Below are 15,032 nucleotides of genomic sequence, written 5' to 3'. Positions count from 1 at the left end.
ACAATGACTACTACTGTATTTTAGCAAAATGGTCTTCATACAGAGATGGCGCTAATGAAGGAAGTTTACTTCATAGTTTCCAGAATTAGATCCAGCTTTTGGGAGTTTAAAAATACAATGCTGTGTCAATGCAATGCAACATGGATGTAAAAATGAACACTGAACAGAGATCCATGCATATTTTAATACTATTACGACTAATAATATTAATAATAATACTACAACTATTACGACTATGACGACTATGACTACTACTATTACTACTAATAATATTAATAATAAGAAGTATAAATATAAGAATAATAAGAGTTTAACCTCTTTGTGTAGACTCAGAAAATTGCAAGGCTTCTTAAGAGTTTGGAACTGTAGTAATGAGCTGGGTGGAAAGTAATGAAGTAGAAGTACTTCTGTACACTACTTAAGTATTTGTTTTCGGGATTTGTACTTTACTTAAGTACTTTATTTTTAGGATAATTGTACTAGTACTCACGTACGTTTGTTAATAAAATAGTGTACTTTTTACTCCACTACATTTCCAAGAAGCATCTTGTTACTTGTTCTTTCAGCACACTTACATTTGCGCTGGCCAGGATTCTGATTGGGTAAAGCAGAGCCACATGCACAGTGTCTGCTTGCTTTGATGATGACATAGTGTGCTGTTGCCCAACCTGGGACCGTTTTTAGATTTTTAAAATAACAAATCAACAAACACAAAGTTTAGCTGCAGTGGATGCATTAGTAGTTTAGAAATTTCAAAAACGGATTTCACATTTAGAAACATTTGATCCTAGAATTGTATAATAAATTGTGTTTTATTTATGGGTAAAGGTTGTGACCAAAATTTGAATTCCTGATTTGAGATTTAAATAAAGCATTGAGCCTGAAGGAGAGGGCTTATTCGTGTGGTAATGCCCACTTCGTGCAGTACATGCACCAAAGGTGAGAAGGTTCCAGGGCTTAAGTGCTATTAGAATATTAAGTTTAGGATATTAAGAATGTGTTTTTTTTGTTTTTTTTTTGCTAATAGTTTTATCCTCATTTTATGAAGAACTAGTTTGTGTTGCTCAGTTTACCTCAGTATTCCATGAGTAATGCGGTTTTCTCAAAAAACATTTGTGGTCTATTCAGACTCTGGTTTAATCCAAGCGGTGGACCATGTAGACTACTTCCAGTTGCGGCTTAAATAACAATTTAATACAGTACCGTATTTAATTAAAATATTCTACTTACATGCAGCTCTTCATACCCTGTTTTGTGAAGTGTTTGTTATCGATTACTTTTTAAATAGGATTTGAGTGCATATTTGTACAGCCAGCTAAATATCAGTATGTTAAGCTAGTTTTTGTAAGTGTTATTGGTTTTGTTTATTCAAGGTGCAGTCAGAAAACAGGTACCGTGTCTGTGAAACTGGTCATCAGTTGAAATAAAGTCATTGATTGTCAATCTGCATCCATTTGTTTTACAACTTGTGAATAAAACCATAGAGTAGTTGCTATAGCTGCTGATTAACACTATTTTCGATTGAGTTTTAAAAAAAAAACCCCAAAAAACCCACTTTATTTGCTATTCTAAATTTAAATAGATACAGTAAGGACAGCTAGGAAGTATACATTGACAGACTGCATTCAGAGTGTGTGTGCAACGTTTCTATCAAGCAGGAGAAGGTCAATTCTATCAGAAGCGAATACGTACTGGAGGTCTGCAGGACGTTTTTTTTCAGGTGGATTACCATGGGTAGAATTTAAGGGTGGCTACTTTTTACTTCTGATACTTGAGTACTTTTAAGATTTGCTACTTTTGTACTTGTACTCAAGTAGTTTTCTAGAAGGAAATTTTGACTTTGACTTTTTCCAAGTAACAGTACTTTTACTCAATACTTTCTCCACCTCTGGTAATGAGTGAGTTAAAGGGAATAGCTGCTACTTTATGTTCTCAGAAACAATATCAGCACAAGTGAAGTAGTAAAAAGTTCGTTTGACCATATGTATTGCATGTCATTGGAGATGATTCTTAAAAAGTTTATGGGGCACATTATTTTAAATCTCATCTGTTGAATGGATGTTAGCTTTTGATTTACATAAGACATCATTTTAAAAGTGCACATGGACGTGGTTTGATTGCAGTGTTCCCTCTGTTTATTAGAAGAAGAAAAATATTATAATCCATGGTAAAATGAATCATCAGTATAACAAACCTGTTAGTAAGAAATGTTTATCCATCTACAGGATGCTATATCATTACATTTTTAGATCTAGTGTATCTTGAGAACTGCTAATCTAATTAAATTGAAACTTGGTATAGTACTTTTTTTGTCTATTGTCTCATGTGAACAACAGAGGTTTTTCCATGTTGCTTTAATATAAGTTGTGATGGTTGAAGTCCAAAGGCACTTGAGCTATTTAAGGACATTTATTGCAAGATATGTTTCTCTTTCTTTGCACTTTTATAGTTTCACAGCTGGTTTCACAGACCCTGATTTAGCACCAAAATGCTTTTTTTTAAGTACAAGATCGGACCTTGTTCCATTCATGTGGAAAGAATGGTGGGAACTGTACCCTCTGTGAACTGAGTGTGGTATACATTGCTAAGAAAATAAAACAATTGGTGTAAGATGAATGACTGGACAAATGCTCAGTCACTGACACTTAATCTGGATTCATGCAGATCGCATACAGTATGTGGTGGTGATGGCAGTGGTTAGCATGTGTGAAGAATGCCCAGTGATTCTTAATCAAAGACAGCATATGTTTTCTTATACCATAATGCTTTTACAGCTGGCTTGTGCAACTTTTGACTCCACACGCACCCTGTTCTAAGTATGATGGGATATTGTTTAGTACATGACTTTAACTTTTCTTAAATGTGAAAGATGACATAATGTAGTGCCTGGTAGTGATTATACACACGTCAAGTTTCATTTTCATCACTTGTTATCCAAGGGCATTGTGGAAATTGGAGGTTATTAAAGGATCTGGATTGATGCCGATAGGGTTGAAACCTTAGTCTTGTAATTAAAACAATACAGGACTAAATAATACAAGCTTTCTGATGATTTCATAATAAAGAATTCTTCCCTCAAAGCTTGATTGTTGGACAGGGATTGTTAGTCTAGCCATTATGGAACCAGTCTTTGCATTAAACCATTTAAGGTAAATTTAATTATAAATTTCCCACTTACTGTTGTCATTCATTCATTCATAGTATATGGATCATGTTTGTGGTTCCATCTTTCACATGAGACTCCCTTTTCATTAAACACATTCAGAGATATTCAAAAAGTATTCTGAGCTAGGTAAAATTGCAAAACATTCACAAACATCCCTTTCCCAGCTGTTCTGCTTTAAGAGGTATTGAGTTTTATTATGTCATAAGTTGAAATATTTGGATATTATTATTTGTTCTACTACTAATGTTCTGTTAGTTTTCATATGATAAGTGGAATCACTCTGCTATTCACTTTTAGTCCAAGTCATATTATACTACATAAAACAAAATAGTTTGGATGGATAAAAATCACATGGGGTTCCACTAACAGCAAAGTGACTAGCAGATTCAGTCGCCTTAAAAAAGGAAAGACCAAACTTGTAAGATGTGCCCTGGCTGTGCAAAGTTGACGTTCTTTGTTGGAGAATCCACCGGGTGTGTTGCATTAGCTCTGACGCTACTGTGGATTAGGGAGGCAAAATCATCAGGGACTGTTTCCCCTCTGTGTTTTTCAGCAGATTAGTGGTCTGGCATCCACTGAGCTCCAGCAGACACCTGCTGGGCTGGCCTTTGTCCTCCAATGGAGTAGCTTGCTTTTATCTGCTCAAGCTCCTGGTTATAAAGAGAGAGTTGGCTTGATCATTCAGAGGACGCCCCCTCACCTTGTTCTTCTCATCTGTCTTGGGGAATTTCTGTGGCAGGTACACATTGTTTCCTCAACTTTGTCTTGGATTTTATCCACTCTGAATACTGTTATCACTTCTACTCGATGCACCCTGTAATTAATTCTTAAAAATACTGCACTTGGCTGCAAATGCTGTTGTAAAATTAAATACATGTTGCATTCAGTAGAGTGGAAATAACTGTTAGGTATTAAAACCATCAGTATTTTATAGATCTGGAAGTTGGAGATAACAATCTACAGCAAATGAACATTATTCTGTTGTTTTTGAGCTAACTGTGTGGAAAGGTTGCTTAATTGTATATGCTCACAAACATACTACACTTCTGATTAGAAGCTATTGCTCTCTATAAGTAACTAGAAAACTAACAATAAAACTACTTATTTGTGACAAAAATTTAACTGCTCTTCCTGTTTATTCCTCTCAGAAAGCATGCTTTTGCCTTCTTGCTTCAAAAATGGTTCCATTGTAAGTAACTGAGTAACTGTAAGAACAAGGAACATGGTATTTTATTGTTGTTCTAGTAGTGTTAGCTTTTTGTTTATAGTATTTTATGTTGAAGAGCAGTTGTTTTTAATGGCTTTTGTTTTGTCAAAACAAATGTGTCAACAAATGACTGGGTGAAATACTGCTTTTTCCTGCGGGTTACTTTGAAATATATACATAAATAAAATGTAAAAATATATTTGTTTCACTAATAGCACAAATTAAGCCATAACTGTAAAATCAGGTGTAGTAAATATAGTAAAAAAAAAAAAAAAAAAAAAAAAAAAAAAAAACCTGTCAGCTACTCCTGGTATTTTTATGATTGACTTCTAGACCAAATACCTGTATGATATTGTTCCAATTATCTTGGGTGTAAATGATTTGTGGAGAAAATCCATTAAAGCTTTTGCTCATGTAGCAGTACAGTTAAAGAGAGCTATTTGTAGTTGAATGGATAGCTTGCAAATGCTCACTAATTGTATGTGTTATGTATGCATTTTAATGTGGCAAATACATTTCATACTTTAACCAAAAACTACTCTACATGGTGCCAAGATGCTCACCTTATAGGTAGTGATCACTTACTATCTAAAGAAAATTAACAGTTAGAAACCTTTAAGGCAAAATTATCAGTTTCTCTGGTTTTACTATTTATAGGTATGTGTTTGGGTAAAATGAACATTTTTGTTTTATTCTATAAACTACTGACAACATTTCTCCCAAATTCCAAATAAAAATATTGTCATTTAGAGCATTTATTTGCAGAAAATGACAACTGGTCAAAATAACAAAAAAGATGCAGTGTTGTCAGACCTCGAATAATGTAAAGAAAATAAGTTCATATTCATTTTTAAACAACACAATACTAATGTTTTAACTTAGGAAGAGTTCAGAAATCAATATTTGGTGGAATAACCCTGATTTTCAATCACAGCTTTCATGCGTCTTGGCATGCTCTCGACCAGTCTTTCACATTGATGTTGGGTGTCTTTATGCCACTCCTGGCGCAAACATTCAAGCAGCTTGGCTTTGTTTGATGGCTTGTGACCATCCATCTTCCTTTTGATCACATTCCAGAGGTTTTCAGTGGGGTTCAGGATTGGAGATTGGGCTGGCCATGACAGGGTCTTGATCTGGTGGTCCTCCATCCACACCTTGATTGACCTGGCTGTGTGGCATGGAGCATTGTCCTGCTGGAAAAACCAATCCTCAGAGTTGGGGAACATTGTCAGAGCAGAAGGAAGCAAGTTTTCTTCCAGGACAACCTTGTACTTGGCTTGATTCATGCGTCCTTCACAAAGACAAATCTGCCCGATTCCAGCCTTGCTGAAGCACCCCCAGATGAGTCCAGTTTTCAGCTTTGCCCAACACCTGGTCGTCTAATGGTTAGACGGAGACCTGGAGAGGCCTACAAGCCACAGTGTCTCGCACCCACTGTGAATTGTGGTGGAGGATCGGTGATGATCTGGGGGTGCTTCAGCAAGGCTGGAATAGGACAGCTTTGGCATGAATCAAGCCAAGTACAAGGCTGTGTGTGTGGGGACGAGAGATAAGGAGTAAGAGCATCGGAAATAGAGAAAAACAGATGGAGAGAAAGTATGAGACATCGCGGTTTTGTGCAGGGAAAACCGGAGCAGCCTGTACCTGTTTAGATAGACTTATTTTTGTCTTAGTTAGGACCCAAAAGGGGTTAGTTTTTTTTTTTTTTTTTTTTTTTTTGTTTATTTTGTTTTGTATAAAAATAAACACATGCTACAGTGTTTTGATTTCCATGTCCTGGTCGTTTGCATTTTGTTGAAATTACGAAGTCTTTTAATGAATTAGCGACATAATAAGCCCCAAAGAGGGAGCTACTTCATTACATTATATATTGTGGCAGAGTGTCCCACCCCTTCGTGTTATGATTTATGTGTTAATGCAGCAGCGAAGGCCAGCCGATATTATTATTTATTACTGTTATGTATTGTTTGGCCGGACGACCGAGACGCCGTCCGCTAGGTTATTGTTTTTATTTTTAAAAACCTTGTGAGGATGCGTGACTGATCAGCTACTGATTATTTAACTAGCTGACAGTCATGCATCCTTATTTAATCTCATGCAGACTATGGCTAGTTTACCCCTCAGCCAGAATATAAAAGCCTGCAGCTGTCTGTGCTCAAGGTGGAGTGTAAGAAGAGAGAAGTAAGTCTGTGTAAAAAAGAAACAAACAATTGCTACGTATGCTGGTTTCGCAACCGGCATACAGTTTGTTTACTCTTTCCCTTTTGTGTTTGTTAAAATTTTTTGTTTATTATTTAATAAAATGCTGGACACCATAGCGTCTCAGTTTGCCCTGCCATTCCTCTCTGTTTGGAGTCTGTGTTTCTGTTCTGATGTCATCACTGCAGCCACCCTTTGACACACACATATATATAAGAACATAAGAAAGTTTACAAACGAGAGGAGGCCATTCGGCCCATCTTGCTTGTTTGGTTATTAGAGGCTTATTGATCCCAGAATCTCAAATCTCATCAAGCAGCTTCTTGAAGGATCCCAGGGTGTCAGCTTCAACAACATTACTGGGGAGTTGGTTCCAGACCCTCACGATTCTCTGTGTAAAAAATGCCCCACCTATTTTCTGTCCTGAATGCCCCTTTGTCTAATCTCCATTTGTGACCCCTGGTACTTGTTTCTTTTTTCAGGTCAAAAAAATCCCTTGAGTCGACATTGTCAGTACTTTTTAGAATGTTGAATGCTTGAATTAGGTCGCCGCATAGTCTTCTTTGTTCAGGACTGAATAGATTAAATTCTTTTAGCCTGTCTGCTTATGACATGCCTTTTAAACCTGGAATAATTCTGGTCGCTCTTCTTTGCACTCTTTCTAGAGCAGCAATATCCTTTTTGTAGCAAGGTGACCAGAACTGAACACAATATTCAAGATGAGGTCTTACTAATGCATTGTACAGTTTTAACATTACTTCCCTTGATTTAAATTATATATAAATAAAACAAAGATTGCAGGTCAAAATCAGTGTCTTAATCTGAGCACAATTTGCACATTAATTTGCAAAGAAAGGGATATTTCTTGTAGTGGAGTTTTGTTTTGTGGTCTCAAGCAAATCAGTTGACATGAATCTTAAATGTATAATGGCTAGACAGTGGAGCTAAATAGGCACAAATCTGAAGAGAAAATAACATTTAAGATGTCTGCTGATGTCATATTAAAAAGCATTTTCTCAATACTGTTGAAGAAAATCACAATCCACTCTGGTGTCTGGCAGTATTGAACCTTGGCAGAGTTCAACTAGGCAAACGTTTGCAGATGTTCCCAACTATGTTTCTTTAGTTGTTGTTGGCTGCAAACAAACTGGAGACGAGATAGTGTGGCAAACATATTTTGGCAAATGTTTGTGTAGTTAAATACCACCCTACTGTTCACACAGATTTCAGAATTGTAAGAAATTATTTTGAAGTTCATACTTGTATTGGACAAATAAATATATAAGTTTTAATTCTGTTTATAATGTGTGTGTGTGTGTGTGTGTGTGTGTGTGTGTGTGTGTGTGTGTGTGTGTGTGTGTGTGTGTGTGTAAATTTATCAGGTTTTGAAGGTGGTGTTTGGTTTTGCCTACATAGACCTCATCTGGACATTTATTGCACTGGATTATGTACAGTAGATTTGCAAATGAAGGATAACACTGAACTCAGGGTGAAGATATTGGGACAGTGTTTAGATCTTGTGTATTGCTGTTTAGCTCCTTCTGTTTGATTTTTGAACACTGTAAGTAACATATTCGACTTTTTGGTCCCCCTAGCTTTCATCATAATTTACGGGTAATATTTGTTGTTAAAGGTGAAATTGTCGTGTTTGAGGATGAAGTTGATTAATGTAAAAGTGATATTTCATCTTGGTCCAGGATGTTGGATTTTACATGTATAACGACAACTAGTATTTCTTTACATTTTTTTTCAGAAAACCAGTGTTCTATCTGTGCTTCTCACAAGACACTTTCAAACAGTTTCCACAGGTCCTGAATATTTTATAGTGAGGGTGCCATTACAACATACAGTTGGGTGACATTTCCAACTTTGTCAATTTCTGGGGGGCAGATAGCAGAGGTTCCAGATATGAAAGTCTTGCAGAATGTGTTGAAAATTTTATGGGAGCTTTTTGATAATGATGTCTTGGTATCTTCCCTGAATAAGCTCTGTCTGATAGTTGACTATCTTTTTCTGCAATGTAGTAAGCCCTGTTTTAAGACCACACTGGCACCATCCTTGGGAGCTTTCAATGAGAACTCTAGAATCACATTTGAAATTTATTTTTCTGGCATTTCTACACTCTGCACGATAAAATAAGTGTCTTGCTTCAAAAACAGAATGCATTATGTCTGATCAGTAAGAATTTCCTCCACTCATGAGAAAGGCCTGTTTAACTAATTTGGGAGTCGGCCAGGAGTTAATTACTGGGCCTTCCCTCGCTTGTGGTGGAAAATTTGTTCTGTCATTGAGCTCTCCTATCCTCCCTATACAGTATATAGCTTGCAAGTCAAGAGCTCAAGTAAGACTGGTGTAATGTCGGGTGGATTTATAATTTTATTTTGAGGTGGGAAAAATGTAATGCTACATTCCTGACAGTCACTAATCACTCTTTTTCTAGTTTAGAGATTGTCCCATCAAGGCCAGACTGTCTGTCATGATATTTATATCCTCTATTCCACAGATATATGATAAAAAAAAAATTAAAACACTGAGTAGAGAAACAAAAACTGAAGAATACATATTTGATACTATCTGGATGTGTAAGTTTGCCAGTTGGATTATTTTTATGTTTTCTCTTTTCACACTATGCACTCAGCTGCATATTTTTGTCAGGTGTGCTTTGTTTGTTTAGCCCTGAAAGGAATCTGGGACAATATCCAAGGTATTTTGCTACAAGAACCAACAGCTCCCAAATATGTAAACAACTCTATCCTTTTGATATGTAAGAATGTGTTTTTGAAGCTGTAGAATATGAGAACAATTAGTATATTTACTTTATCATTGATGGTTTTTAAACCGAGCAACAACCCATGATTAAAATTTGTTTTTGTGTCACCAGTCTATCTATTAGGGGGTCATTCTAGCTCAAGTGGACCACATTCTGGGGAGGTGTCCTGCATTTGTGGTTGGTGATTACATCGCATGTGATGCAGAAAGAAACAACAGAGATTTAGATCTGATTGTGAAAGCAAGTAATTTTTAAACTTCGTAAATGTTCTGGAAAATCAAGCAGAGAGTCTGAACAACCTTTTATATAATTTTTGGATGAAAAATAAGTACTGTGTAAAAAGAAAGCATGGATGGTATGAAATGTTAGCTATGTAATTGAACCAGAGTTAATTTCTATTGGTAGGGAAGTGTGTGCCGACTGTTATTGGGATAGTATTTATAAACTTTCACCATGATGATTTAAATAGTTTGTACATCTACCTTGGGCATTTTACAAGCAATACATTTAGGGAACAAAACATCATACTTAGCCCAGAAATATACTGTATCTAAACAAAAGCTGCTGTAATACAGATACTATAGAAGGCTATTTTATCATGTTTATAAATAAAGGAGATGCTAACACAGCACAAAACACATGAAATCCTGCCTGTCCAATCCTAACAGGCCCCTTGTAGTTTTAAATCTAGCATGCCTCAGCTTGAGATCATATGATTTTGCTGTTTTAACTTCTCTGTTTTAATAACTGTTTGGCATAAGGTAAGCATCACTGTTTGTGGTGCATGAATATCTTAAGCATTTTGTTTCAAATTGGCATCCAAATACAAGTTATTGTGGCATAAATTTGTGATCTGACCTCTTTTTCAGGGATGTTTAACAGGACTTTGGTTCACAGCAGCCAAAGAAACAACTGGTGGTACAGGGTCAGGAATCCAAAGAGACTGATAAATCAAGTGTAATAAATAACATTATGGGACTGGGAATTAACCATGTCATTCTTGGCCGTATTTTTTCAAAAGAGCTTAATTATATATATATTTTTTTTCTTGGTAGGAAGCCTGTATCTATTAATGTCTTTGGGCATGGGACAGTCATTTTCACCTGTAGACTTCTTTGGCTGGGGGACTTACCTTCAAGACCAGGAGAAGACTTTCTAAAGCAAAGAGGCGCGTGTGGCGAGGGTGGTTCTGCTTCCAAGGCCCTTCAGCCATGCCCTTCCGGATCAAACTCCGCCGCACCAGGCGCTATAACGTCTTGAGCAAGAACTGCTTTGTGACCCGCATCCGCCTACTGGACAGCAATGTCATAGAGTGCACACTGTCAGTGGAGAGCACCGGCCAGGAGTGTCTGGAGGCGGTCGCTCAGAGACTCGAGCTGCGGGAGGTAAGGAGTGTTTCTGTACTTCATGTTTCCAGATTACTCTCTGTTACTAGAAATTAGTTATTATTGCCAAGATACCTTTTTGATATTATTTATAACAGTGTTTCCCAACCCTATTGGGGGTCAACAGCATATAATAAGGGATTCTGCTTGATCTTACTAAAGAAAACCAATCAAAGTCATTTTGTTTGCAAAAGCTCCCCTTCTTAGATTTTGGGTTGTAAAAGGTACATATTTATACAGTGAGGATTATTTTTTTGTGTAATTTAGTTTGCTGCTTTCATTGTGTCACAATTTGATATTAATTATCTGTTTTGATCAGTTCTGTTTTAAGTAATTTGCACATGTCATTCAGCTTTAAATTTCCTGAACTTTATTTATTCAAGGCAAGTCCAAAAGCTGAAAATGCCTTCCCTAATATAAGGGTGTATTGCTTTAGAAATCACAAGTCGGGCCTGTGCAGTATTTTAAGTGCATATCTCTGTACTCTGGAAAACAGTGATTTACATCTACTATTACTGCTATTAAAAGAAGAATTGGATATGTACTTCCAGGCACTATGGAATTAAACAGACTGACATTAGCCATGCAGACAGGATGAGATTTTGTGACTGAAATGGTAGGCATTTTGACTATGACTGTCATGATGGCTTTCGAAGCAGGTCTGGTTACTGACACCCTGTTGTGAAATGTACTACGTGTCCACAATGTGGTAAATAAATGTGCCCCCAGCCCCAGACAGCTCTGCACTCTGCTCGGTTTTGGGTGCAGAATGAGATATTCAGATGCTAGGTCAGCCTTCAGTTGTGTTACTTCCAAATGGTTTGAACTTGGGAAACGGCCCAAACAAAAATAGTCACATGCTCTTTCCAAGGAATATATTTAAGCGATAGAGCCCGTCGATGCGGGCTGTACCATGTGGTAGATGACCGTGACCGGAGTTATGCGTCCCGAGCCGTAGACCAGGGCGCTAACGAAAGTCAAGGTCATCTACCACACGGTAGAGCCCGCATCAAGAGGGCTCTGTCGCTATTAGAAAATGATTTATTTCTTTATTTTCTCTTAAAAAAACAAAAACAAAACAAAACTTTAAAACCAATATATTAAAACCTTCTGATATTTCGCCAGGTAACATTCTGCTGAGGAAAATAGTCCCTAACATAATCAGAACAGAAAAACGACATAAACGTAGAGAAAACGTTATTATTATTAAAATTATTATTATTGGTAACATATTTATTTATTGGGGTCTTACTCTTTTTTATTATAATTAATCTGGACTTGTACAATTGTTGAATAATCCATGTAGTATTGAGTCAGACTCGAAACTTGTTGTTGGAGGCGGGGCATCATTCAAGTAGGCAGGGAGTGGATTGGCTGGTGCGGTAAGAACTGAAACAGGGTTGGGAGTTTGACTGGCTGGATTTGAGGAAGGGTGTTGTTTGGATCTAGCCGATGACAGAATTGTGGACCAATTCTGTCTTCCCTGTTGATTTGCTGTCTAATTGAGCCTTCTTTACGGTGTCCTGTTACACACATGATTTCCAGTGTCAGAAGGTATGTGTAAGCAGCTTTTTTATGTTATCAGATTAGTTGTATATTAGAATGTTAAGGGAAAAAGACAATATGCATGCGCGGATTGATTTAAAATTGAATTCACAGTTAAGCACTTCAACGTTCTAGCGGGCATCTGTGCAAAATAGAAGCCTGCTAGATCTGGAAGCTGATTGACTGTTCGCACTCAATTGTTTTCAAATTTTATTTATTTATTTGTATTAATAAAATCACTACAATATATGAATGATGTTATAGGGATAGGCTAAGATAAGTGTGAGCAATATATCAAACAGCTAATGTAAGTGAGTCTGCTAGACTATACTGTTTATCTTTAGACTTGATCTAGATTGACTGATTTAGGCAATGATGATGTCTATTGTGTGTTTTTGCATTAAAATATTGAGGTATTATATCATTCAATAGTTACCATATAAATATGATGTTATTATTATTATTATTATTATTATTATTATTATTATTATTATTAACAAAAAGCTGGTAGTAATTTCTGTAAGCTAACTACTTTGTTGTTTGCACTAAAATGTATTACTTGCCCATGTCCAGTGGTCAGGCAAAAGGGTTTAGTTTGTTTTCACCATAACTGTTCATAATATCCATATCAGATGCAATTGGGATTCTTTGGGATTCTCTATCACTACTGTTCTCCGGCACTTTTACAGCAGTCAATGCCAGGTCTAGTAAAGACACAACTTGGCAATGATGGGAGCACATGAAACTGATAAAATAAGTACAGTAAACATCACAAGAACAACACAAGACACAGCCAGTGTTTACAGCTTGCCTGCCAAAAAGAAAATGGAAAAAAGGGGAACTAGTGCTTCAGAAGATTCTGTACATTTTGGCTGGTTTTACAGACCCTATTTAGCACTGGATATTAATACTGGACTGTTATACCTATTAATACTGGAATACCTAATGTTAGGTGAGCTGCCATGGTCTTAAATTAGTGAAAGTTAAGAGTCTCTGTAACCAATTTACATACTGTATGAGAAACGCTTATCCAAATTTTGTTGAAACTGGGGGTATATGAGGGCATCTCTCTGTTTGTCACATTTACATTTTTTACATGTAGATATGGTGTACTGATATACATATGCAGATATATATTTCATGTACTGATCGCTCTAATTTTGTATTTCAGTCGAGGCAGGAGTTGTATGTTATAGTGTGCTGATGCTATATAAAGTGACATATTGATGAGTTGGTTGGACAGACCTAATTGTTGAGGTTTGTTAATCTTATGACACTATGGAAGTACAATACAGATTTTAATCAAACTTAAAATATATTTTGTGTACTTTATTTGCAGGAATAAATGTTTATTATGCTACTCTCATTAATAATACATGAGTGGAGCAACAAATTACTTTTAAAAACATAGCAAATGTCACACAACAGTTCAATAGTGTTGCCAAGCATTACACTCCCTGTGTTTCATGCTTTCCTAACAGTGTCTTAGCTTACATAAGCTTATTTTTAAAAAGTGGTCATGTTTTGGATTTCTGCTTATTGCTTTAGATTTTACTTATATATTTATTTTTAAGAGACCCTGCTACACAGAATTTAACAGTGGCTTAGTTTGAGGGCTGCGTTTAGGGTTTTTTTAAAACGATGTGGGAAAGTCAGCCCCCTGCAACACTGTAAGCCTCCCCCCCCCCATCCCAACCAATGTAAGCTCTGACATGTGAGCTGTTTTGGGGGTGGGGGGGGATAAAAAAATCCAAAATCAGTCAAACACAAATCTAGTTGTGATTGAGCAGTCCTGTTATTTTTACACCAGATTCAGCCTTCGACTCTTTTGATTGGACAATGCGTGTGCATGTACTGTTCAAACTGATGTGCAATGAGACGTCCAAGTCGAAGATTAGTATAGAAATGAGGGCCTCAGGGGACAGGTGAAAATACAAAACATAATTGGTGACTAATTAGAAAAGAAGGTACCATTAAATTAGTTACTGTAAAGCCATAAATATTTACAAGCCTTTTATTATGAGTTTTTCGCATATGAAAAAAAAAAAAAACCACAAACATTATGGCACGAGTATCAAATTCCACTAACAATTCATACTTCATATTGCAACAGGATGGAAACATTTCTGGAGCAAAATAGAAAAAAAATAATCTCAGCTAATCTTGGTTTTAATCACATATACAATTACTGCATCCATCTTGTTTAAGTGTGTTTTATTACTGATGCTATTGTAATGTTGGAATATATTTTCTGTTTTGGCTAGGTGACAGTGTCTGCACTGTTCAGATGATTTTATTAATGTTATTAGTGTAGAACAGTGGTTCCCAACCTGTGGTCCGTCAACCCCTAGGGGTCTGCGAAGCCATCGGAGGGGGTCCGCAGGAAAACAAAATAAAAATAGCACCCTTGCACCGGCAAGACCCCAATTTTACAATTCAAATCATCTTTGGCATAACGCAGCAGCTGTCACTGTTTTACACTTCGCACACATTGTATAAGTGTGGCTAAATGTGTTTCAGCTTGTGACGTGATTTAGCCTAGTGTTCTTTTTATTTAATTCAGAAATAGTTAAACATGTATATATTAAAGAAATATAAATCTACAGAAGCACTAGTGACATTATTTAAAAGTCACAACTTGCTTTCAACAGTAGCAAAACACCAGAAAGCTGGAACAGGGTAGTGCTACTGCGCTGCTGCATGAGGCACAAACCTTTCTGAAGTCATTGTTATGGTAACCACGCTGGTGTCACGTAATGA

General features: G+C 36.5%; 1 protein-coding gene across 1 annotated transcript in view; it reads left to right on the top strand.

The window, feature by feature from the left end:
* Positions 1-15,032, top strand: part of LOC121315970 (tyrosine-protein phosphatase non-receptor type 14-like) — a 109,359-nt gene that overhangs the window by 31,835 nt on the left and 62,492 nt on the right. Inside the window, exon 2 of the mRNA XM_041250613.1 lies at positions 10,398-10,727. Within this exon, the coding sequence (XP_041106547.1) occupies positions 10,554-10,727 (174 nt within the window). The 5' untranslated portion in view covers positions 10,398-10,553. The remainder of the gene's footprint in view (positions 1-10,397; positions 10,728-15,032) is intronic.

Source organism: Polyodon spathula, chromosome 5, assembly GCF_017654505.1.
Source record: "Polyodon spathula isolate WHYD16114869_AA chromosome 5, ASM1765450v1, whole genome shotgun sequence".
Lineage (NCBI taxonomy): Eukaryota > Metazoa > Chordata > Actinopteri > Acipenseriformes > Polyodontidae > Polyodon > Polyodon spathula.
The sequence above is the reverse complement of the archived record's forward strand: the minus strand, read 5'-3'. Positions and strand labels throughout refer to the sequence as shown.